At 46.1% G+C, this 24,241-nt stretch overlaps 1 protein-coding gene across 4 annotated transcripts in view; it reads right to left on the reverse strand.

Moving 5' to 3' along the window:
• Nucleotides 1-23,653, reverse strand: part of SSBP2 (single stranded DNA binding protein 2) — a 274,330-nt gene extending 250,677 nt beyond the window's left edge. For 3 of the 4 annotated variants that reach the window (XM_045021159.1, XM_045021156.1, XM_045021158.1), the window contains exon 1: nt 22,280-22,507. In XM_045021159.1, coding sequence (XP_044877094.1) covers nt 22,280-22,338 — 59 coding nt within the window. In that variant the 5' untranslated portion in view covers nt 22,339-22,507. Of the gene's footprint in view, nt 1-22,279; nt 22,508-23,621 lie in introns of those variants that run through there. The other variant, XM_045021157.1, reaches the window with a different exon arrangement.
• Between the last annotated feature and the right edge of the window lie 588 nt (nt 23,654-24,241).

The raw sequence follows: 24,241 nt of genomic DNA on the forward strand, positions 1-24,241 counted from the left end.
AGGGACAGGCTGCCCTCCAACCAATGGCTCCCCAAGGACCAAGTCACCCATCTGCAGGCTGAGAATCTCACACTACAGACCCACATTGCTCAGTGTGCACTCAAAGCACAGATCCTGCATGAGCAACTAGCCCAGTTGTAGGCTCAGGTGGCACAGCTCACCACCAAAGCACAGACCCTACACAAGCAGCTCATACACTCACAAGGAGAAGTTGTGACACTATGTGCCCGCACAGACCACGCATCACCTGCACCAGCCCCCATGGTGCCATTGCTCGAACAGTTCGATGGGCATCACTGAAAGTTCCAGGGTTTTCTGAACCAATGAAGGCTGCTCTTCCTGCTCCTCCCCCAAGCATATGCCACAGACCAGACTAACGGGTGCTAGTAGTCAGCTTGCTCTCCAGTGAAGTGCTCCATGCTGGAGTAGAACAGCATAGTGCTCTCCAACTGAGATACCTTCCTGCAAGCCTTTGCAACCATGGTTGATGACCTGTATTGTGTCTGCTCTGCAGAGGCTGCCCTCCAGAAGCTTCACTAGAGGCATGGGGCAGCCACCTCCTATGCCACCCACTTCCAATGGCCCGTGGCTGATGCTGAATGGACTGAGCAGCCAGCTCTACCAGTTCTGGTGGGGGCTCAGTGATGAGGTGAAAGATGAGCTAGACTGCATCAAAACCCCACCCACCTAGGTGCCTTTATTGACTTCACCCTCATTGACTCTCAGCTGCATGAGCAGAAGGGGGAAAGGAGAGGTAGCCTGACACCCCCGTGCCCACCCTCCACACAAAAGGCCTGAAGAACCAAGTCCTGAAGCCATGCAGGTCAACTTGAGTTGCTGACATCTGACTCTGGAAGAGAGAGAGAGTCGACTACAGCTGAACCTCTGTTTTACTGTGGCCTCCTGGCCAGCTCAGAAGAACTCAGGGAAACATCATCCCAGGCCCAGTAGAGTGGTACAGCCCGAGCACCACCAGAGCTCCATGCTCTGGAACCACCCTCAAGTAAAACCCGACTTGGGAACCATGGTGTCTCCTCATATTTCCTATTGCTACTGGGTTTCGGGCAGGCACAGCAGATCCCCCATCAACTAGCAATGACAGACTCTGGGGCTGCTGCCAACTTTATAGATGTTGAGTCAACCAAAACACTCCAGATCCCCATTCAGCCGAAACCCACACTGGACCTGGTGGAGACGATTGATGGGTCACCCCTATCGTTAGGTCCAGTGACTCAAGAGACTATTCCCTTAAAGGCAGTAGTGGAAAAGCACTGAGAAACAATATGCTTGGATCTGTGCCACTTTCCATTCTTCCCGATTATTCTTGGGATTCCAAGCAGAGCGGCATGACCCATTTATCTCTTTGTGTTGGATGAGCACTAGCTTCCCTTCAAACACTGTCAGAAAGCATGCCTCCAATGAAGCAACCAATCCTCAAGGGACCTGCACCCAGGATGGGAGGAGGCCCTCAGAAGCAGAATCCTGGATGGTGGTGGCTAGCCAGATGGAAGTGACTTTAGGTCAGAACTTTAGCTTCCCTGACAAGTACCGTAACTACCTGGATGTGTGTGAGAAGGAGAATGCAGACTAACTACCCCCACGCAGAAACTATGACTGCCCAACAGATCTCCAACTCAGGACAAAGGTGCCTTATGAATGGATATACTCTATGTCTGAACCAGAGCTGGAGGTGCTACATGGCTATATGTGGGGAAAACCTTGCCAAGGGCTTCATTCAGCAATCCACCTCTCCAGCGGGGGCACCAGTCCTCTTTGTGAAGGAGGAGGATGGGTCACTATGCCTCTGTGTAGACCAGAGGTGGCCAAGCTGAGCCCGAGAAGCAGCCAGAATTTACCAATGCACATTGCCAAAGAGCCACAGTAATATGTCAGTAGCTCCCCCATCAGCTCCCTTACCCTGCTCCCATCGCCTCCTACTCACTGGCAGCCCTGCCGATCAGCACCTCCCCACATCTCTTGATCAGCTGTTTCGTGGTGTGCAGGAGGCTCTGGGGGAAAGGGGGAGGAGCAAGGGCACTGCAGGCTGAGGGAAGGAGGTGGGAAGGGGTGGAGTGGGGGAAGGGCCTGTGGCAGAGCCAGGGTTTGAGCAGTGAGCACCCCCAAGCATATTGGAAAGCTGGCGCCTGTACCTCCAGGCCCGGAGTCGGTGCCTATATAGGGAGCCTCATATTAACTTCTGAAGAGGCGCATGTGGCTCCGGAGCCACAGGTTGGCCACCCCTGGTGTAGACTATTGTGCACTGGACCAAGTGACTATTTGAAACCGGTACCCCTTCCCCTCATTCCAGAATTGCTGGACCACCTGAGGACTACCAGGATCTTCACAAAACTTGATCTTCAGAAGGTACGCAATCTAGCGCACATAAGGCCTGGGGACGAATGGAAGACTAGTTTTCATACCTGATATGGGCACTTTGAATACTTGGTGATGCCGTTTGGCTTAACCAATGCCCCTGCAACATTTCAACATTTTGTAAATTATGTACAAAATGGACCTGATAGAGGGTTGCCACTCGTCCAGGTTTTACCCGGATTGTCTGGACATCATACCTAATGGACTAAAGGTAAAAAATCCACTGCTATCTACATACTACACAGACCTAAGTGAGAGATTATGCCGTACTCTATCTAAGAAACTGAGGAACCACCTGATCAGCATCCTATACAGCAAACAGGAAAACATCAAAAAAGAGCTCTCCAACCTAGAGACTCTCATCAATAACCAAACTTCCATACAAACAGACTTCACTAAAATAAGACAGGAGATCTACATTACTCACTTCACCTCTCTAAAAAGGAAAAAGGACTGTAAGCTGTCTAAACTCCTACCTGCCACATGGGGCCACAACCGTGATACCCCTAACCCACCCAGCAATATCGTCAATCTATCCAGCCACACACTCAGCCCAGAAGAACAGTCTGTCCTATCTCGGGGACTCTCTTTCTGCCCTGCCACCCCCACCAACATGATACAGTTCTGCGGCGATCTGGAAGCCTACTTTCGCCGTCTCCGACTCAAAGAATACTTCCAGGACAACACTGAACAGCGCACTGATACACAGTTACCCTCCCACCAACAGCACAAGAAGAACTCCACATGGACTCCTCCTGAAGGTCGAAATGACAGTCTGGACCTATACATTGAATGCTTCCGCCGACGTGCACAGGCAGAAATTGTGGAAAAACAACATCGCTTGCCTCACAACCTAAGTCGTGCAGAACGCAATGCCATCCACAGCCTCAGAAACCATCCTGACATTATAATCAAAGAGGCTGATAAAGGAGGTGCTGTTGTCATCATGAACAGGTCTGACTACCAAAAGGAGGCCGCCAGACAACTCTCCAATACCAAATTTTACAGGCTACTTCCCTCAGATCCCACTGAGGAATACACTAAGAATCTGCACCATCTACTCAGGACACTCCCTACACTAACACCGGAACAAATCAACATACCCTTAGAACCCCGACCAGGGTTATTCTATCTACTACCCAAGATCCACAAACCCGGAAATCCTGGACGCCCCATCATCTCTGGCATTGGAACTCTCACTGAAGGACTGTCTGGATATGTGGACTCTCTACTCAGACCCTATGTTACCAGCACTCCCAGCTATCTCCGTGACACCACTGATTTCCTGAGGAAACTACAGTGCATTGGTGACCTTCCAGAAAACACCATCCTAGCCACCATGGATGTAGAGGCTCTCTACACAAACATCCCACACACTGATGGAATACAAGCTGTCAGGAACAGTATCCCTGATGATGCCACAGCACAACTGGTTGCTGAGCTCTGTGCCTTTATCCTCACACACAACTATTTCAAATTTAATGACAATATATATCTCCAGATCAGTGGCACTGCTATGGGCACCCGCATGGCCCCACAATATGCCAATATTTTTATGGCCGACCCGGAACAACACTTCCTCAGCTCCCATCCACTCATGCCCCTTCTCTACCTACGCTACATTGATGACATCTTCATCATCTGGACCCATGGGAAGGAGACTTTGGAAAAATTCCACCACGATTTCAACAGCTTCCACCCCTCCATCAACCTCAGCCTGGACCTATCTACACGGGAGGTCCACTTCCTAGACACCACGGTGCAAATAAGTGGTGGTCACATTAACACCACCCTATACCGAAAACCTACCGACCGCTATGCCTACCTTCATGCCTCCAGCTTCCATCCCGGGCACACCACAAGATCCATTGTCTAAAGCCAAGCGCTGAGGTACAACCGTATCTGCTCTAACCCCGCAGACAGAGACCAACACCTAGAAAATCTCCACCAAGCATTCTCAAGACTACAGTACCCACACGAGGAAATAAGGAAACAGATCAACAGAGCCAGATGTGTACCCAGAAGCCTCCTACTGCAAGACAAACCCAAGAAAGAAACCAACAGGACTCCACTGGCCATCACATACAGTCCCCAGCTAAAACCCCTCCAACGCATCATCAGGGATCTACAACCCATCCTGGACAATGATCCCACACTTCCACAGGCCTTGGGTGGCAGGCCAGTCCTCGCCCACAGACAACCTGCCAACCTGAAGCATATTCTCACCAGCAACTGCACACCGCACCATAGTAACTCTAGCTCAGGAACCAACCCATGCAACAAACCTCGATGCCAACTCTGCCCACATATCTACACCAGCAACACCATCACAGGACCTAACCAGATCAGCCACACCATCACCGGTTCATTCACCTGCACGTCCACCAATGTAATATATGCCATCATATGCCAGCAATGCCCCTCTGCTATGTACATCGGCCAAACTGGACAGTCCCTAAGGAAAAGGATAAATGGACACAAATCAGACATTAGGAATGGCAATATACAAAAACCTGTAGGAGAACACTTCAACCTCCCTGGCCACACAATAGCAGATTTTAAGGTGGCCATCCTACAGCAAAAAAACTTTAGGACCAGACTTCAAAGAGAAACTGCTGAGCTCCAGTTCATCTGCAAATTTAACACCATCAGCTCAGGACTAAACAAAGACTGTGAATGGCTTGCCAATTACAGAACCAGTTTCTCCTCCCTTGGTTTTCACACCTCAGCTGCTGGAACAGGGCCTCATCCACCCTGATTGATCTAACCTCGTTATCTCTAGCTTGCTTCTTGCTTGCTTACATATACACCTGCCCCTGGACATTTCCACTGCTTGCATCCGAAGAAGTGGGTATTCACCCACGAAAGCTCATGCTGCAAAACGTCTGTTAGTCTATAAGGTGCCACAGGATTCTTTGCTGCTTCTACAGAACCAGACTAACACGGCTACCCTTCTGATACTTGTCTGGTTTTTGGCTTCTGTGTTTGGGTGCCATAGGTGATCGTCTACCTCAATGAATAACTGTTTTTTTCCGAGAGCCTGGAGCAACTACCACCATGTTCAGTCTATCCTGAGGAGACTACAGAAGCATGATTTGTATGCCAAGCTGGAAAAGTCTACCTTCAACCAGGCCACCATGGAACTGTTGGGGTACATCATCTCCCCGGAGGGAATTCAGATGGATGCACAAAAGTTGGAACCCCTCTGCAAGTAGACAGCACTCATCATTTTCTGGAAATTTCGGTGCTTCCTGGGCTTTGCAAATTTTTATAGGAGATTCATCACCAACTTCCCCTAACTAATAACTCCCCTGACTTCCCTCTGCAAAGCAGTGCGATTCACTTGGTCACCCAAAGCCCAGATCACTTTTGACCAGTTAAAGGCTGCCTTACCCAAGTCCTGATCCTGGCACACCTTGACCAGACTCTTCCTTTCAGAGTGGAAGCAGATGCATCCAATATGGCCCTAGGGAGCAGTACTCTTGCAGCGACTTAGACCCCAGTCAGTCTTACGCTCTTGTGCATTCTGTTTTTGAAAAGTTACCCCTGCAGAGATGAACTACAAAATACTGGACAAACAGCTGTTTATTATAAAAACAGCATTTGAAGAATGGCATCACCATCTTAAGGGAGCTTGGCACTCAGTACAGGTCTTCATTGACCATAAGAACCCCAAGTACCTTTACAAGGGCCAAGTGACAGAGACAGTTAAGATGGGCTCTGTTCTTTTCTCAGTTCGAGTTCATGATTACCTGCCACTTGAGAAAACAAAATAGGAAAGCCAATGCTTTATCTCAGAAGGAGGAATACTACAGGAGAAGCGAAGAACTGACTTCTGAGTCCCCCTCCCACTTCAAGCCTGGTAACTTTGCCAATGCCAGAGTTCATCAAGACCTGCTCTCCCTCATCTGATCCACCTTGAAAGAAGTCCATGCCACTGGGGGCTAAGATGCATCATTCTGTGCTGGATGGAATAACATATTTTGAGCACATATATGAACCCCCAGGCATCCCCAACTAGAGGTGCTATGGCTGTATCAGGATGCTTCATTGGCAGGTTATTTTGGTTGGTGAAAGACCTCCGGCATGGTAGGCCATTTTCTCTGGTGGCCCTGCATGCGGGCTAAGGTCCAAGGATACATGGACCTGTGAGTGCTGTGCATATACCAAGACACCCCAAAACAAGACTCACTGGCACATTAGTATCCCTGGAGACTCAGAACAGGCACTGGTCTGCCAACAGCCTAGACTTTACTGTGGAACTCCCAGCATTTGATGGCTACACCATAACTTTAACAGTTGTGGACCATCTGACCAAAAAGGCCCACTTCATCTCCTGCAACCAGCTACCCTCTGCTGAGACTACCACCCAAATCCTGCTGCACAATGTGGTCTGGCTCCATGGAATCCCAGACCACACAGTTTCTGAACAAACCTCTCATTTCTGGTGCAAAGCTTTCAGGCTACCGGACAGCTGCAGATCTACCTCCACCACATACCACCCCCAGACAGATGGACAAACTGAATGGTTGAACCAAGTACTAGAGAACTATTTGAGGTGCTTCGTAAATTATCATCAAGACAACTGTTCCATGCACTTGCCATATGCAGTTTTCTTACAACAATGCTGCCCATGCCTTCATGGCTCGGAGTCCATTCTTCGCTAATTACAGGTTCCACACCTGTTTCACCTGGTGTTACCAGCAGCCTCCCCAAAGTCTGACACCACCAGCTGGGTCCAACAGATTCATCGCATTTAGGAAAAGCTCAAGAACCGCCTAGAATAGGCAAAAAAGGCTACAAAAGGTATGCAGACAACCAAGTCAAGAAACTTCAGTATTTATGGTAGGCCAGAAGGTATGGCTTGCTGCCAAACACTTCCAGACCCGGCAACCATCCTGCAAATTGGACCACCAGTTCCTAGGACCCTTCCCGATATGCCAGCAGATTAACCCACTTACTTACCTTCGAACTCCAGCTTCCCCAGTCTCTCAAAATACACCCAGTTTTACATGTTTCCCACCAGAACCCATACATGGAGAACCCCTTCCCTGACTGAACCACACTGCCCACCTCCACCAGTTGAAATACCTGGTCATGAGAAATATGAAATACAGCCCATCCTCGATTCCAAATGTACATGTGGCCACCTGTACTATCTGGTGGATTGGGAAGGCATCAGCCCCGAAGAACACACTTGGAAGCCTTCCACATCCACATACCCCAAACGGGTGGAAGCATTTCACAATGCTCACCTGGCAAGCATGGACCAGTACCATCCTAAAGGGAGGTCTGAAGGAGGGGATGATGTAAGAACCTGCAGGGCTGGAACCTGGGACCCTGGGGTGTTCTGGACTGCATTGCCACTACAGGCTTATGCTGGGCTCCCAAAGGAGGGCCCTGTGAGGCTGGGCTTGACAGAAAATACCACCAGGCAGGACCTGAGTGGTGGCCCCTCACAGCCCACTACCAGAACTTAAACCAGGCAGCCACGAAGGGGAGTTGTCTGAGCAACAAAACAGACTGCATGCCTGTCTCTGCTCCAGTTCCTGACTGCGATAGACCCGAGACTCAGGCTTCTGAGCCTGATTTGTCCTCAACTTTGATCTTCAATTGCTCTCTGTAACCTGGTGCCTGACCCCAATCTCCTGGTAACCTGACCCCACCCACCAACCTGACCCCAATCTCCTGGTGACCTGACTCTCAGCTTGCCCTCTGTCCTGTCTCAGACTTTTACCTCCTGATAGCCTGACTCTGCCAGCCTCCTGAACCTCTGTCTGATCTCAGTACCTGACTCCCTACTCCTGTTCTGACCACTAGATCTAATCACCTTTGTCCCATTCATGACACTTGGTATGCAAGTGCCCCATGCACATGAGATCAGATTCTTTAGACCAACAGGGTCCAACAGGGCTGCACCTGTGTCCTAAATATCTCTGGGCCCCTCCCCATCACCCTCACATACACACTCAAAAGCATAAAGACCATCTCTTAGTTCTTTTGCCAGTATAGAATCCCAAAAGAGTAGGGCCAGACCATCTCTTAGTTCTTTTGCCAGTATAGAATCCCAAAAGAGTAGGGCCAGACCATCTCTTAGTTCTTTTGCCAGTATAGAATCCCAAAAGAGTAGGGCTCAGTAGAAATGGAAAAGGAGGGCAGGTCATGGAACACGTGGACAAAACATATCAAAGAACCATAGTTATTGTAAGATAAGTAATTGTTTTTTCTTCTTCAAGTGATCATCCAAATGGATTCCACTCTTGGCAACTAACAAGCAGTTATCTGTTTGCTTGGAGGTGGACAGCAGGAGTCTTAAACAATAATTGCAGGATAGCCCTATCAAAGCAGGCATCTACTCTGGAAGACTCTACCAAAGAACAGTATTTTTGGAAATAACGTATAGATAGAACTCCAAGTAGCTGCCCTACAGATTTCAGAAACAGAGATATTTTTCAAACAGGCAGCAGAGGTTGCCTGGACACTAGTGGAATAAGCATCAATGTGTTTAGGTAGGTCTAACTTGGCTAACTCATAACAAATCCCTATACAGTTGCAAACCCACTTAAATAATCTAAGAGAATATTGCCTGACCCGTAACCCTCTCTGAAAGTCCAGCAACAGTCTTGGTGTCCCTGAATGGTTTTGTCCTATCAATATAAAAAGACTGTGAGGCTGGGAGAAGAAAATGGTAGATCAATAAACTGATTTACATGAAGTTCTGAAACTCCCTTAGGCAGGAATTTGGGATGAGGCCTGAAAGTGACTCTGTCCTTATGAAACACCATAACACCATAAAGGCCTGAGTCTTCCTAACCTTTTTGCTGATATAATAGTTACTATAAAGCCTATCTTCACAGATAAGTAGTAAAGGGAACAGGTTTCTAATATTTCAAATGTGGCATGCATGAATCCTGTCAATACTACACTGAGGTCCCAAGAGGGAAGGGACTTCTGAACTGAGGGGGGGGGGGGAAAACCATGAATAGGCCCTTTAAGGTTCCTTAGCATTGAAATGAAGAAATATAGTGTGGCCATGGATAGGAAGGTGATGTACAGATAACTGCTGCTACATGGAATCTTATGGAGCTGATAGAAACTCCAGACTGTTTCAGGCTAATAGGTAGTCTATATTGCTGAAAGGGTGATGAGTGACAGCTGGTGCTGAGATGACCAAATAGAAAACCTCTCCCATTTAGCTTTATAAGTCAGTCTGGTTGAGGGCTTCCTGCTTTGAAACAGAACATTCTGAACTTCAGCTGTACTGCTTCTTTCAGTGGACGTTATCCAGTCAGCATCTAGCCTGTCAGATGTAACAAAGCTGGCTCCAGGTGTAGGATCTGCCTGTTGTTCTGTGAGACTATGTTGGGTAAGGCAGATAAGGTGATGGGACAGGATGTGAGTTTCATCAGATCTGAATACCAGAACTGCCTAAATCAGGGGTCGGCAACCTTTCAGAAGTGGTGTGCCGAATCTACATTTATTCACTCTAATTTAAGGTTTCGCATGCCAGAAATACATTTTAATGTTTTTAGAAGGTCTCTTTCAATAAGTCTATAATATATAACTAAACTATTGTTGTATGTAAAGTAAATAAGATTTTTTTAAATGTTTAAAAAGCTTCATTTAAAATTAAATTAAAATGCAGATCCCTTCAGATTGCTGGCCAGGACCCAGGCAGTGTGAGTGCCACTGAAAATCAGCTTGTGTGCCGTCTTTGGCACACGTGCCACAGGTTGCCTACCCTGGCCTAAATCATGCAAGGGCTTTTGTAATCATTGGTCCTGCAACTTGTTTCAGTTTCCTCATAACCCTTGGTATCATGGGGATTAGTGCAAGGCATACTTTAGTCCTAGTGACCAGGGGATGAGAAAAGTGTCTGTCAGGAAGACTGGGCTCAAACCTCCCTTTGAACAAAATGACTGAAACTTCTTGTTCTGGTCTACAGCAAACAGGTCCATTTCTGGGAATCTCCACTTGCAACAGATGTTTTTCAGGACTCAGGTTTTTGACAGACCATTTGTGGATGTCTGAGGACTGCCTGCTGGGTTGATCTGCCATAGTGTTCTGAAGACCAGGAAGGAGCAGAGCCACTGGTAGTGATGGTTTGATTTGGAATGCACCAACTCCAAAGCCAAAAAGCCTCCTCGCAGAGCAGAGATGATCCTGCTGCTCTTTCCTTATCTGTTGACACAATGCAAAGCTGTGGTGTTGTCTATGAGCACTTGGATTGTGGATCCCTGGAGTAGCACTAAAATGCCTTGCATCCCAGATTAAGCAAGGAGAGGACTTATCAGACCATGACCAGCATGTCCATGCAGTGTCTGCCTGCCAGATACACTGATTTCAAACTACCCTTGTATAGAGTGTAGGTGAAGTCTGGCAAACTGTGTCATGTAGATGCGTGAAGCCATGTGTCCAACAGGAATAGCAGGGGCTAACAACCTAACTAGCTTTTAAGATGGAACTTAATACATTAACAGGATAATATAACATGTTTTTTGTGATCCAGTCCCCTGCCACCAATTGCCCAGAAGGTCCCTTCCACTTCCAATTCTTGTGACAGAAGCCTAAGGCATGCTCCTACTGATATTTTTGGGTGAGTCTCAAGTTGGTTGACAAGGTTTACTATCAACTGGAATCTTTCCTGTGGCAGGTAAGCTCTCGCTGACATGGAATCTAATCCTGCTCCTATGAACTCTATGCTCTGAGTCGAAGTACAGATTTTTCTCTGTTGACTTTGAGGCCCAGTGAGGAAAATTTTAAGATTACTTGGATCAAGTTGGTCATATGTTGGGTGATCGTCCTTGAATCAGTCAGAATTCCTGAATTCCTTGTCTCCTTAGATGAGTTGCAAGGACTCCCAAGTAATTAGTGAATACCCTTGGTGCTGTGGAAAGACTAAAGGATAGGATCTTCTACAGGTAGGGAAAGTTCCTACAGGAATTTGAGGTATTTCCCGTGGGCCAGATGAACATGTACAAAAATGGGGATCTTGCAGGTCGAGAGCTGTAACCCTGTTTTGAAGATCTAATGAGGAAATTATGAAGCCTAGAGTCACCATTCTGAGTTTAAAACAATGGAGGAATTTGTTGAGATTTTAGAAGTCCAGAATGGAACACAAAACCCCTTTATTCTTTGGGATGAGAAAATAATGAAAATAAAAACCCCTTTCCCTGAATTCTAAGGGCACCTCCTCCACTGCTCCAAGTTGTAGAAAGGAGTCAACTTCTTGTTTTAACTATATTTCCTGAAAAGGGTCCCTGTATAGGAGTGGGGAAAAGGGGAAGGAGGTAGAAAGAGACTGGAACTGGATAAAATACCTCTTGTTTACAATTTCCGAGACCCACTGGTTCAAGGTGATATGAGTCCAAACTTCCCAAAAATAAAAAAGGAAGTTTCCCAAACAGGGAGACTGAATGGAAGAAACTCTCTAGAGGTTTTGACAGACTCTTGACACTGGCATCAAACCTGCAGTTTATTTAGATTGTAAGCTCTTAAGGGCAGAAAACTTTTTGTTCCATGTTTGTATAGTGACTAGCACAATGGAGTCTTGTTTCTTGATTAGAGCTCCTAAACACTATGGTATTACACAGATAAATAATAATCATAAAGACAGAGGTTTGTTGCTGCTGGAATCTCTACTTCTTTCTCAGAGGCTCTGAAATCTTTAGAGGCTGGTAGCAGCACTGGGCAGAACAAAGCTGCCTAAAAGAATGTTGTCTTTTTTGCTTTCTTCTGGGGGTTGCAACATTGAGGTCTAGAGAACAGAGCCACCTTAGAATCCTTTAAGGAATAGGGGGCCTCATCCATCTTTGAATTTAAAAAGTTAATTGCCCTCAAAGGGAAGGTCCTTAATGTTTGTTGTTTGAGCCTACCTGGAAATCCCCCAGAAAGATCTTCTCATGGCCACTAATGTAGCCACATGCTGCTATGTTGGACATGTCCAGTGCAACCTGTATGGATCTGAGGGCTATCAGCTATCCTTCAGACATGATGGTCTTTTAACTCCTTTCTGTGATCTTGAGATAGCCTATCCACAAACTGAGACACTCTGTCCAACTGAAATAATTGTATTGGACAGAAGCACTTGATAATTAGCCATGCGCAGCTGGAAAATGGCAGATTAATAGACTTTGCCTTCAAACAGGCTCTTGGGGACTTTCTTCCTAGGTGTAGATTTGGGAGCTCTTACCACAAGTGATCTATGATATTGGCTGTGAATAAGTACATAAGTTTCTTGGAAGGGAGTTGGTATCTCTTCTCAGCTCACTTGGATGTGGCCAGAATTAATGCTGGTGTGCCACAGGTCTTTCACAATGTCCAACCATCCCTCATTTATAGGCATGGCAAACTTGCTAGGAATAGAAAGATGCAAGATGTCCAGGAGTTTGTGAGGCTTCTCCTGCACCACTTCCAGAGGCTCTGCCATATGCGTGATGAGTTCCTGGAATGCCTTTAACTCATTGACTGAAGAAGACATCAAGGGACCTCACTGGGAGAGAACGAGGAGACTGAAGTGGGGACAAGTCATTCTTCCCCTTGTAGATGTTGTCCTTGATACTTTCTTCAGGTTGCCTCTCCAGAATCGGAGGCTGCACTAACTGACCTGGCTATGTTGGTTTATATTGCCTCTGAGGAGGAAGAGGATTCTCTCTAGAGGGGTCCAATGATATAGGCTTGTGGGAATACAGCTGCACCCCACCCCCACCCACAGGCATCTAGCAGAGCTAAGGCAAGTATGGGTACTGAAGGGGGGAACACATAGGGATGCACCAGGACAGATGTTCCCTATTAGCCCTAGGTAGCTTCCTGCTGCTCCTTATAGATTCCTTCACTGGAATTCATAGATTCTCTTCCTGCCTCCCACTGTGCTAGTCAAGGAGAAGAGTCCCTGCAATGCCCCAGTGGGGATGAAGAAAAAGAGTGCACCTCTTTAAAAGGAAAGATCATCCCATCAGCCCCCTGGTTCTGTTGTACTCTCTCTAATTGGGCAGGGAGTGAAATTGGGACTGCAGATAACCTCCTTTACCTGCCATACCAATGACATGATAGCTGATGGTTTAGTTATCACCATACTCAACCTCTCATAAGAATAATACTTAGCTCTTAACACTTTTCAGCACTAGATCTTAAAGTGCTTTACAAAGGAGGAAAGCATCATTACCCCCATTAACTGCAGTTTCACAGATGAGAAGAATGTGGCACAAGAGGTCAAGTGACTTGCCCAAAATCACCCAACAGGCCAATGGTCAAGTAGGAACTGAACTCAGGTGTTCTGAGTCCCAGTCTATCCATGCGGCTATACAGCTTCCCATCCAGGAGGGAAGCCTCTGGTACCAGGCCCACAGATAAATCACTTGATACTATATATGCCCTGGGTAATAATGCACTGGGCACTGAGAACCACAGTGTGGGGGTTGTGTCAGGTATCCAGGCTCCAGGTGCTGACGGTTCAGTATCAAAAGAGATGCAGTTCCCAGGTTTAACTGACACCATCAACACTCTCAACAGTCACCAGCATGCCAGAGCAACCTTTTTCTCAGGATGTGCGCTGTCTGATAGTTGAGTCTGAGATGAGTCAGACTTCTGAGTCTTGTGCCTAGACTCCGCTGACATTCGAGAGAGTCACTTATGCCTCAGCTCAACAAAGCGGGTACAGAGGCAGACAACTGGGGCCTCTTAGTCAGTGTAATCCAGAAGCTCAGGGGGAATCTCAGCTCACCAGGGTTCTCATGGAGATCCATGACCACAAGACTGGTGTCCAGCTGTGTCCTTCCTTTTGGTATCCAAGGAGGCTTACCTAGAGAGCTCCAGGAGAAACAATTTTAAGCTGCCTTCTCTAGCTTCTGGGGTTCATTTACAGAAGAAGCAACATATAGTATAGTTCCCTTTTTTTTTTTTTTTTTTACCTAACGGGGCAGTTCAAGTTTGGGGCCTTGGGGATATTCCAGCTGAGAGCAGAAATTGGTTACAGTCAGGTATTTCTTTGATGCTGTTTTGTTTATTTGCAAAGAATGTACAAAAGAATCAAACAGCAGGAAACAGCTTCTTTTGTTTATAGAACCAAGAAAAAAAATTTCAGCCTGCACCCTCCCCAGGTTTCTTCCAGGGTCAGACACCATGTTTTCAGCTGCTCCTTCCAGCTGTTTCTGTCTCCTAATCTCTCAGTTTCTGAGTGTTCTACCTTTTTCCTCACACACAAAACATTAACAATACTTAGCAAAAGTCCGCTACCCATTCAGTACAAACTAGTGGGTGGGTTCACAGCCCTCTTTTGACTTAGGTGGGGGGGGGCTGATTAACTCATTCTGATAATTATGTTAATTGAAGGGTGTATTCACACTTAATCTCAAAGAGGTTTGCAATCAAAGCAATCTCCAGTACCTCTCAACACAACAATACATTGCTGGGAATGGGTCCTTCTCCTAAACAAAATAGGCACTTAGAGTGCCCATCATTAAGTGGCATCGAAGCCATGAGGGACAAGTTTTAAATCCCAAAGATTTTGCCACTGCTAGAGGCCCAGTTTGGGGTGCACGTTCTAACCTAAAATCCAGAAACTGACTAAAATTAGAATTTGTATTTGTGTGCCTGTATGTTCCCAATAGGCCACAGGACTAACAACACTAAACCAGCACAATGCACAGAGAAGCAGGCACCTCACTGCCCTGGATTTTAAGAATGAACAGAGGAATGGCTAGTCCCATTCCATCTTTTATGCTCTCAGGTGGGGGGAACGAGGGTACACAAGTGTGGCCCCAACAGACACTGTTAGCCAAAAGAATCCAATCTCATGTGCATGGGACACCTAAGCATCAAGAGTGGAATCCATGTGCACAATCACTCAAAGAAGAACCCACATTTATCAGCTTTACAATTAGGTGTATTATTTTTGTGCCTTCTTGGAACACATAATATGCTTTATTACAGCTGTTGTTCCAAATATATAAGTTAGCTACCCTCATGTATTTTTGTGTGTGCGCGCATGAGCATACACCTGCCCGTCTTCTGCTTCTTTCTTTTTGCGGCTATACTTCTTAACATCAGATTAAAACGGATTAAGCTAAAAGAAATGTTAATACATATCCACTGATTTCCATTAGTTACTGACTGCTTCCTCCACAAGGTTTAGATTTTTAAACTGGAGCCCCAGCATGCTCTCAACTAAAATGAATGGGAGATTTGCAATTGGCCTCAATGGCACCAGACGTAAGCCATTATTCTTTTTCAGCAAAGGTTTGCTTAACATTAAAGACAGTATGCAAACACTTAAAATTGGAATGCACAATCTCGCATCTCTCGTGGTGATGTATAACACAGAAAGAGCATATTTTTAGGGTGGGTTGGGGGAGGAGAGGGAGAGAACAGCGCGAAGAGGGAAAGATGATCTTTTATACTTTAGCTTTTGCCACCCTCCTCCAGCACAAGATCTCTAGTCCTCCAAAATGCTTAAGCACATACTTAAGTTTAGCTCTGTTGAAATCAATAAGACTACTCATGTGCTTAAAGTTGCACATTTATTATAGTGCTATGCTGGAATGAATCTATGTATCTACAACCTCATACTGCTAATGTCTACTATTACCACTTGTGTTATATATCTAGAGTGTAATCAGGTTTATAATTGTAATTCAGCCCCTTCAGGGTAATTTGGTCAGTTTGAAATACCCATATACTTGAAACCTTTTCTAAGCGCACCTGCTCAGTGATGCACCGATCCTGCATCACAGTGGTCAATGGCAAACAAATGAAAAACTTTTGTCATTTCCAAAGCATTCTGTATGTGGCCCCCTTTATCAAAATTTCTTGTGTACTGCAGCAAATCTATAGATAGGGTCCCATAATAGTATTCCTGCAACCAATACATTTATTTTTACAGGCAGCATCCACATACTGTACAATTCAACCTGATTAATCAAATCAACATGTAAACTCAATTTTAGTAGATTTTTCAGAACAATCTGGATTAACCTGACAATTCTGTTTTCATATTTAGAAATTAAAACTGCCCTTTACAGCCTTAAAAACATTTTAAGATGGCAGGAATCATCGCTATGTCAGCTCGCCAGGATTTATTCCAAATAGTTTTGAAATAAAAAGCTCTGCTAAGAGGTTTGGCGGGGGAGGAGGAAACCAAACTCAAAAACTTGCTAGTGAGTCAGTGGTCAACTTCAGGCAGAGGAAATTGGCTTTTGCCTTCAGCTCTCAAAAACAAAAATCAGAAAAGTAAAAGAATTGGAGGTGAATTAGATATCAGCAAATCCTATAACTCAGGACTTGAGAAACTGACTTATTGACTTCCTAATGATGAGCAGGAAATTTGCCCTGGTGAGAGGGATAGGCCTAAACTATTAGTTTCTTTTAAATCTAAGCATTTATTTTTTTTAAATAACAAAGTTTACAACCCTTATAGTTGCAAATGTACATAATGTGAAATCATGTAATGCTGCCTTCCTGAATTTGCAAACAAAATACTCCAGAACTTCTGCTGCTGTTCACAGATTTGTTAGTAACAGCAGAGTCAGAAACAGAAATCACTGGTCAGTTTCATGATTTCTGGGCAGAACCCTGTGGGCACCACTGAAAATTATAGGAATTGTGTTACTCTAACTCTATTGTTGCTTGGGAAATTATTCTGAACCAAGCTAGACACAGTAGCTATTCATCTAAAAGACCCCAAAAAACAAAAACCAGAAGAACAGAGCAGAGGAAACCTCCTTCCTCAAAGCAGCAAGCAGGTTCAGAGAAGAAAAAAAGAAAAATCCCCATTTCTCTTCAAGCAACTGGCTGGCAAAGGTCAAATTTGCAAGACATCTACCAGCCAGACTAATACTAAAGATGAGGAGGGTCAAGGACAGCACCTGAATAGAAATGCAAGCACTCTTGCCTTCCCTACAGTTTGGGAGTGGAAGAAAACCTAGGGCCCTCATTAGACCTTTGATCCTAAACTATTAAAATCAAATGGGAGATTTGCCTTTGACTTAAATGAGCATAGGATCAATCCATAAAGTAATTTATTTTGGCTCTTCCGTCTTTTGTATTAGCTCTGTCCAGTGGGTTTACTCCTCTGATTAGCAGGCATATGGTAAATTTTTCAACCTTTGCCAACACACCCATACGTCCCACTGGGGGGAAAAGCACCCTGAAGTCCCTGGTTTAGAAGTTTGCTGATTAACTGCTGAAAGATCCAGATCACTGAAGATATGAACAATTATTTGTGTGTGTTGGTGAACTGAATAGTTTCTCTTCCATGTCTAATTTTGCCCATGAGTTCTTTTATACTATTTTTGTTCCTTATTAAATGTTTGTAAATAGTAATGTAGATAAATCTCTAATGACCCACTTTATTCAGAAAGAGTGTGGCTTGTAAGTAAAGGTATATATGGAATCACACAGAATGTAAAAATCTGATCCTGCTCCCACTGAAATCAATTTACGGAGTTTTGTCACTGAGTGCAGTGGGGCAAGGTTCAGGCGCCAACTCTGAATTAATCCACCTCTGATGCAGAGGAGGGAGTCAGGGAAATACATTCTGCCCAGAGGACACAACAAAAAATGGGTGCTGAGAAAAATTTGATATCCTTTTCACAATATAGATGAGCCTTACTAGGTCTGGGCACAGCATAAGTAGTAGAGTGGCTATTGTTGAATACAACTTTCCTGTCCATTATGCAAGTGGGCTGGCCTGACCCCAGAATCAAGTTGGCATTCTTTCACTAGGACGGAGGGGAGGGGGAGCCTCTCTGGGTTTTTTTCCTTCCATCCATCTTCCCTTTTTAATCTTTGTTCTTCAGAGCTACTCTGTCCTCCTTTTTAGTGTTTTACTTAACTGTGCTATGCCTGTTTGGTGTAGAGTTAAATTCAGACAAAAATATTTCTTATCTATTCATTTTAGATTTGTTAAGATACTTTAAATGAATGACTTGTCCCTGAGGTGAGGTGGGAGAGACAAAGAGAGAGTATAGGAGGAAATTCTCATAATCTTGACACTGAAAACTTGTCAAGGGCTATTATAAGTAATATATTAGACTGAAAATTGTAAAACGTACCTAACATTTTTCTTTATTTTATTAAAGAAAAATTTAAGAAATATAAAATATGGTGTTGATAGTAGCATATAATATAGATATACCTTCCAGGAAAACACCCGACCCTGGGATCAGTCTATATGTCCATGACACTTGATTTAAAAAAAAAAAATGCACAGTTTTCCACACTTCAAAACTTCTCCATCACTAATAGACTTCTTGTGCAGAATTTCTGTCACCAGGACTCATTTTCTCAGGCAAGACCCAACTGTGTAAACTCATGCTACTGTATTTTAAGAAATACTTAATATTAATCCAATTTTAACATGGAAAAATGTTTTAAATGCACAGCTAGTAACAAATCTTCTAGATACTTAATCATAGATAACTAGATGTGGCAGTATATAGGTTAAACGAAACAATTTTGCACTCTACAAACTTTCCCAGATATTGGTCTCTATCACAGTGTGTGATCATATGTGTGTGTGTGTGTGAGAGAGAGAGAGAGAGAGAGAGACAGACAGACACCCCATTGCAGCAATCGCCAATTTTTTTTAAGGGTTCAGTATAAAAAAGACTATGTTGCAACCATCGCAAATTCCTCTTAGGAAACATTATAACAAATTCGTATATTTCTTGTTTCAAAACTACTCTTTTATAACAGCAATTAACTTTTTTAATATAATTATTTGTCACAGCCTCCTGTGATTAAATAAATACTTTACATCAGTTGAGTCAAACATCCTTCTTATTCCTATGATTTTCAAATCAACACAACTTCATTCATATGTTGGAAAGAGGTTTCCCTCTGTAGGGATACTCTTCTTGATCTGATGACAAATGTTCTCAGTAGAACCAGAGTCAGACATCTATTCTGGGAAAAATACCATAACAAAGACAAAACCAAAATTTTACAGACCTAGGGAAGGAAAAATATCTAGTAATGCATCTTGCTTTACTGATAAGGAACTTGAAGACATCTAGTGCAAAAATTCTGAAAGTTTTTATACATACATACATATATATATATGTATGTATAAAGATGACACTGCACAGCAGTAGCCAAGTTTACTTCTGAATTCTAAATTATTTTCATCCATAAATATAGCCAACAAAAATACTGTGTAGTAATCACTCAGTCAATGGTTTAAAAGTGATCCACCTGAAATGTTGTACATTCATAAGGTAATCCTTACATGAGCAGTACAGATTTCCAGCTGCTAGCTGTAATGAATGGGAGATGGAATGTATTTAAATCAAATAGCACCATCTAGCAGGCCCCCCATAACTTCACGTAGGAGGGTAGTTATTACTTAGTGATAGCGTAGTTTGGCAGTCCTCACTTGTAGAATATTAAGGATTTTTATACTGCAAATTAAAGTAGTATTGCCTTATTGGTACAAAAGTTTGGAGGAAAAGTAAAGTAGAGAGAAAAAGATATAAATTTTAAAGTTTCATCCCAAAGATTAAAAAAAAACAATACTGCAAAATCTTCATGATGCAAGCCATACAGGAAGTAAAACTAAACTATAGCTACAAGGTCATCATTCTGAAAGTCAGATTCATCTGAGGATCCCCTTATAGATTCAACAGCAAGATAATATTAGTTGGTTGGATTTTAGCAATTTGCAAAGTAGATGACACACAGTGGTAAGAACCAGGCACAAAACAGCTGAAATTCTTCTACAATTTCTCTACACAAGTCAAACAAAATGATGTTTGTCCTAATCTATGAGTTTTTAACTCTTTTTGCAAAATATTTTTGCAAGAAGCACCAACAGTTGATTAGTCTGTTCAAGTTCTGTCTCAAACCCCATACCAGCAATTCTCATTTCTTGTCAACAATTCCCTCCGCCTTTGTACAATTCCCTATTACAAAGTTATACATATAGTTCCCAAACATCACACAATAACAGTGCTTTAAATCTCTTCAAGCATCTCCCTCTCCTTTGTCTCTCAGCAAAGATGCCTGGCCTGCTACTGCTCTAGGAAGTGTGTGTGTGCCAGCCTCTGGAATTAGGAAGTGCTGCTCCTCTAAAATGCTGCAACAAGGAAAACTTTTAGGTGAAGGTTCAAGACAAACTGCCTGAAGGAAACTCATCAGTCATGCCTGGACTATTCAGTTTCACATTAAACGCAATTCTAGGGTGGTGTGCAATGCGATGTGCAATGTGATTTCTGCACAAGACATACAAATAGTTTTTCTGGATGGAGGTCCCCTTGCCCCCTCAACGGCTTTATCCTGAGCTTTCACAGGCTGCAGCAGACAGACTGAATGGTCCTGGCCATAAGAATTGAAGCCACATGCTATACACTTCCTTCTCCCCCTCTGCTTTACTAAGCCCATCACACATGGGCTCGTCCTCCTCCTTTACAGTAAGCACCTCCTGTCTGTGCTTCACCAATCTCAATAATGCAAACCAAGGCTGCAAGTACAGCAAACTTAAAGGGACACCATCAACTTGAAAGTCACATTTCTGTCTAAGCATGTTGTACCTACTATAATTACCAGTAATATCTAACAGTACTATAACTGAAGGAAGCTAGCCAAGTCACTTTATTTCACCATATTTTTCCAGTTTATTTATTTTGTGCATTTGGTTGTGCTGTGTATAGTCAGTTTCATTGTTTTCCCTGTATATTCAGTCAGTTTCTCCCTCTCTGAAAAGATATTTGTAAACATAACCAGGTGAACAGAAATACACCTATACAATTTATTTTAAAGGATGTTTTTAAAAAGATCAAGCTATGATATTCAAAGGGGGGCTTCTCAGAAACATTTTTTAAGATTAGTCAGTTTTTATAAATTCAAGTTCTTGGTGTCCCTTTAACCTGTGTGTTGGGGATACAGGGGAAAGAGATGCCTCATTGACATAGGACAGAGAACCATCTAAATTGTCACTGGCTGCACTGTTGGCACCATCCCACCACACACCTACAACTACACAAAAGCCCCCCACAAAAAAATCAGTACCATGTCCCCTTCTTCCCCAAATCAACAGGCCCTCAGAATATCTCTGTATTCCTCCTACACAACCCCCTTTTCCCCTTCTCCTCGAACCACAACAACATCCCCACAAATCCCTTTTCCCCACCCAGAACAACCCCAGTTTCACTCCCAAAGAACAATACACACACACCGCCCATCCTCCCCTACACTCACTAACCCGCTCTCCTGCCCCCACCTTAGGGAGGGATGTGGCTGGGAGAACACATCAGGGCTCTGGCGGGGAAGGACAGGGAGATACTAGGTCCTGATAAAAAGTTGAGAGCTGCAGAGTTACAGGCAGCACAGGGAGCTTCTGCCTCTCCCGTCACAGCGGCGCCCCCCAGCAGCACAGGCTCTTTGTTACCAAAGTTAGTCCAACACTTCCCACCGGCACAGATCCCCTTTGGGGACGGGGGCAGCGGAGGGGGGACCTCCCCCAACCTTCCGCTCCCTGCCCTAGACCCTGACCCTCCCGCGAGGGGCTCAGCCCGCGCTGCACCCCTACCCCACAATGCGCGGGGCTCACCTGCCTTTCACCCCGCGACGGGCGAGGGGTTCGGGCGCCTCCTGTCCCACCTCCCTGCCAAGCGCGGGGAACTCGGACACTCCTGCCTCCGCCACCCCCCAGAAGCGAGAGCAGCTCACAACCCCCCGGCTCCTTCCCCCAGCCTGCCAGCGAGGGGCTCGTACACCCAACTCCTAACCCTCGGGTCCTCCGCACCCCCAGCCCTGGCTGCCCCACTCCGGCTCCCCGCTGGCTCCCCTCCGCTCCGCGAGCGTGTGCGCGGCCCCCTCTCCGGCGAGCAGGAAAGTTACTTTGTGCAGGGTCTGTGCGGGTGTGTGCGCCCCCCGCCCCGTCCGGCTGTGCGGTCCGGCGGGCTGTACTCACTTCTCCCTGGCCTGGCTGTCGGACGGGACGCTGCTGTTGCTCTTGCCTTTGCCGTACATGCCTGCAGAGAGCTCCGACTGTCACGCACCTGTCAACCCATCACAGCCTCCCCGGGAACAGCCCCGTCACCATGGAGACACTGCCACACACACACCCTATTGGCCCGCTGCACATTCAGGCACGCCCCCAACACAGTGATTGACAGGCGGAGACCAGGACAGGCTGCTCCCTCCTCCTCCCCGCTTCCCCCACCCCTCGGCTCCTCCTCCCCCTCCCTTCTCGCGCTCTCCCTTCCTCGGCGCAAGGGGGAATTTGAAACGGTTCTAGAAGGATTTTAAACAACTGGCTGTTCTGTGCGCTCGGCAACCCCCCTCCGCCGCTGCCGGAGAGGGAGCGCGCTGGGGAGAGAGGGAAAGTGCGGACTGGACTCGCAGCCAGCGGCACCCGGCAGCTTCAGGCCCTGCCCCCACCGCCCAGACAGCGGCACGGGCAGCTTCAGCCCCTCTGCCCCGGCCACCTAATCAACCCTCCCCTCCCCCCCCCTGCTCTGCCACCCACGGGCCGCCGCGCCGGGCAACGGGCCCTGCCCCGCGGCTCAGCCGGCTGCGTGCGCGTTACCCCGGCCCTGGCGTTCTGCGGGGCAAGTGGGTCCCCCTCAGCCCCCCCACTGCTCAGCCCCCACTACAGCCAGCTTTAGCCCCCGCCCCCACTGCTCAGCCCCCAACCACGGACAGCCTCTGCCCCCCCACTGCTCAGCCCCCCCACAACCGCCTCAGCCCCCAACCACTGCTCAGCCCCCAACCACGGACAGCCTCTGCCCCCCCACTGCTCAGCCCCCCCACAACCGCCTCAGCCCCCAACCACTGCTCAGCCCCCCCCCCCGCTCAGCCCCCAACCACGGACAGCCTCTGCCCCCCACTGCTCAGCCCCCCCCCACTGCTCAGCCCCCAACCACGGCCAGCGTTAGTGCACCCCCCACCCAGCCTCAGCCCCCCACTGCTCACTCCCCTACTCAGCCGCCACCACAGCCAGGCCTCCCCCAACTGCTCAGCCCCCAGCACAGCCAGTCTCAGCCCTCCCCCATGGCTCAGCCCCCAGCACAGCCTGCCTCTGTCTGTCCCCTGTCTTCCCCCCACACACACACACACACTTCACAGTGACTAACAACCAGCCTCAGCCCCCTCACCTCCCACTCCCCTGCTCAGCATGGCCTGCCTCAGACCCTATCTTCTTCCGAAACTTTTCTTTTTTTAAAAAACAATTTCCTGTTACAACTGTGGATAATCTTGTTCTGGGGCCTAATTCATGATTTTGAATGTTTGGGGTTGGCAATACTACTTACATGTGGAGGGTGTTCGATGGAGAGCAACAAGAGTCTAGCCCTGCCCTGCCTGTGGAGAGCAGCAGCAACAGACTAGCCCTGCCCTTCCTATTAATCAAATTAAAAGAAAGGGTCTCAACACACAATGTCCTGTGAACCAAAACTGTAGGATATAGAACAGATTTAGTAACTCCCATATAAAGAATATTAAGAGAAATGATGTATTTTTTAAAGCTACACCAGGGACATCATTTTCATATGAAGACACTCACCATTATTATTATTTACTATTTGTCTTATGGTAGCACCCAGAAGTTTCACAAGAGCAGCAATACTGAGTCTGACAATGGCCGTTGCCAGATGCTTCACAGGAAGTGAACAAAACTGGGCAATGTATCAAGTGATCCATCCCCTTTCATCCAGTCCCAGCTGCTAGCAGCCAAAGGTTTAGGAGCACCCAGAACAGGTGTGGTGTCTCTGACTATCTTGGTTAATAGCAATTGATGAGCCTATCCTACATGAACTTCCCTAATTCTTTTTTGAACTCAGTTATATTTTTGGTCTTCACAACATCCCCTGGCAACCATAGGCTGGAACTAGGGGTGCTGCTACATCTCCTAGCTTGAAGTGGTTTCAATGAT

Source organism: Mauremys mutica, chromosome 6 (assembly GCF_020497125.1).
Source record: "Mauremys mutica isolate MM-2020 ecotype Southern chromosome 6, ASM2049712v1, whole genome shotgun sequence".
In the NCBI taxonomy this organism is placed as follows: domain Eukaryota; kingdom Metazoa; phylum Chordata; order Testudines; family Geoemydidae; genus Mauremys; species Mauremys mutica.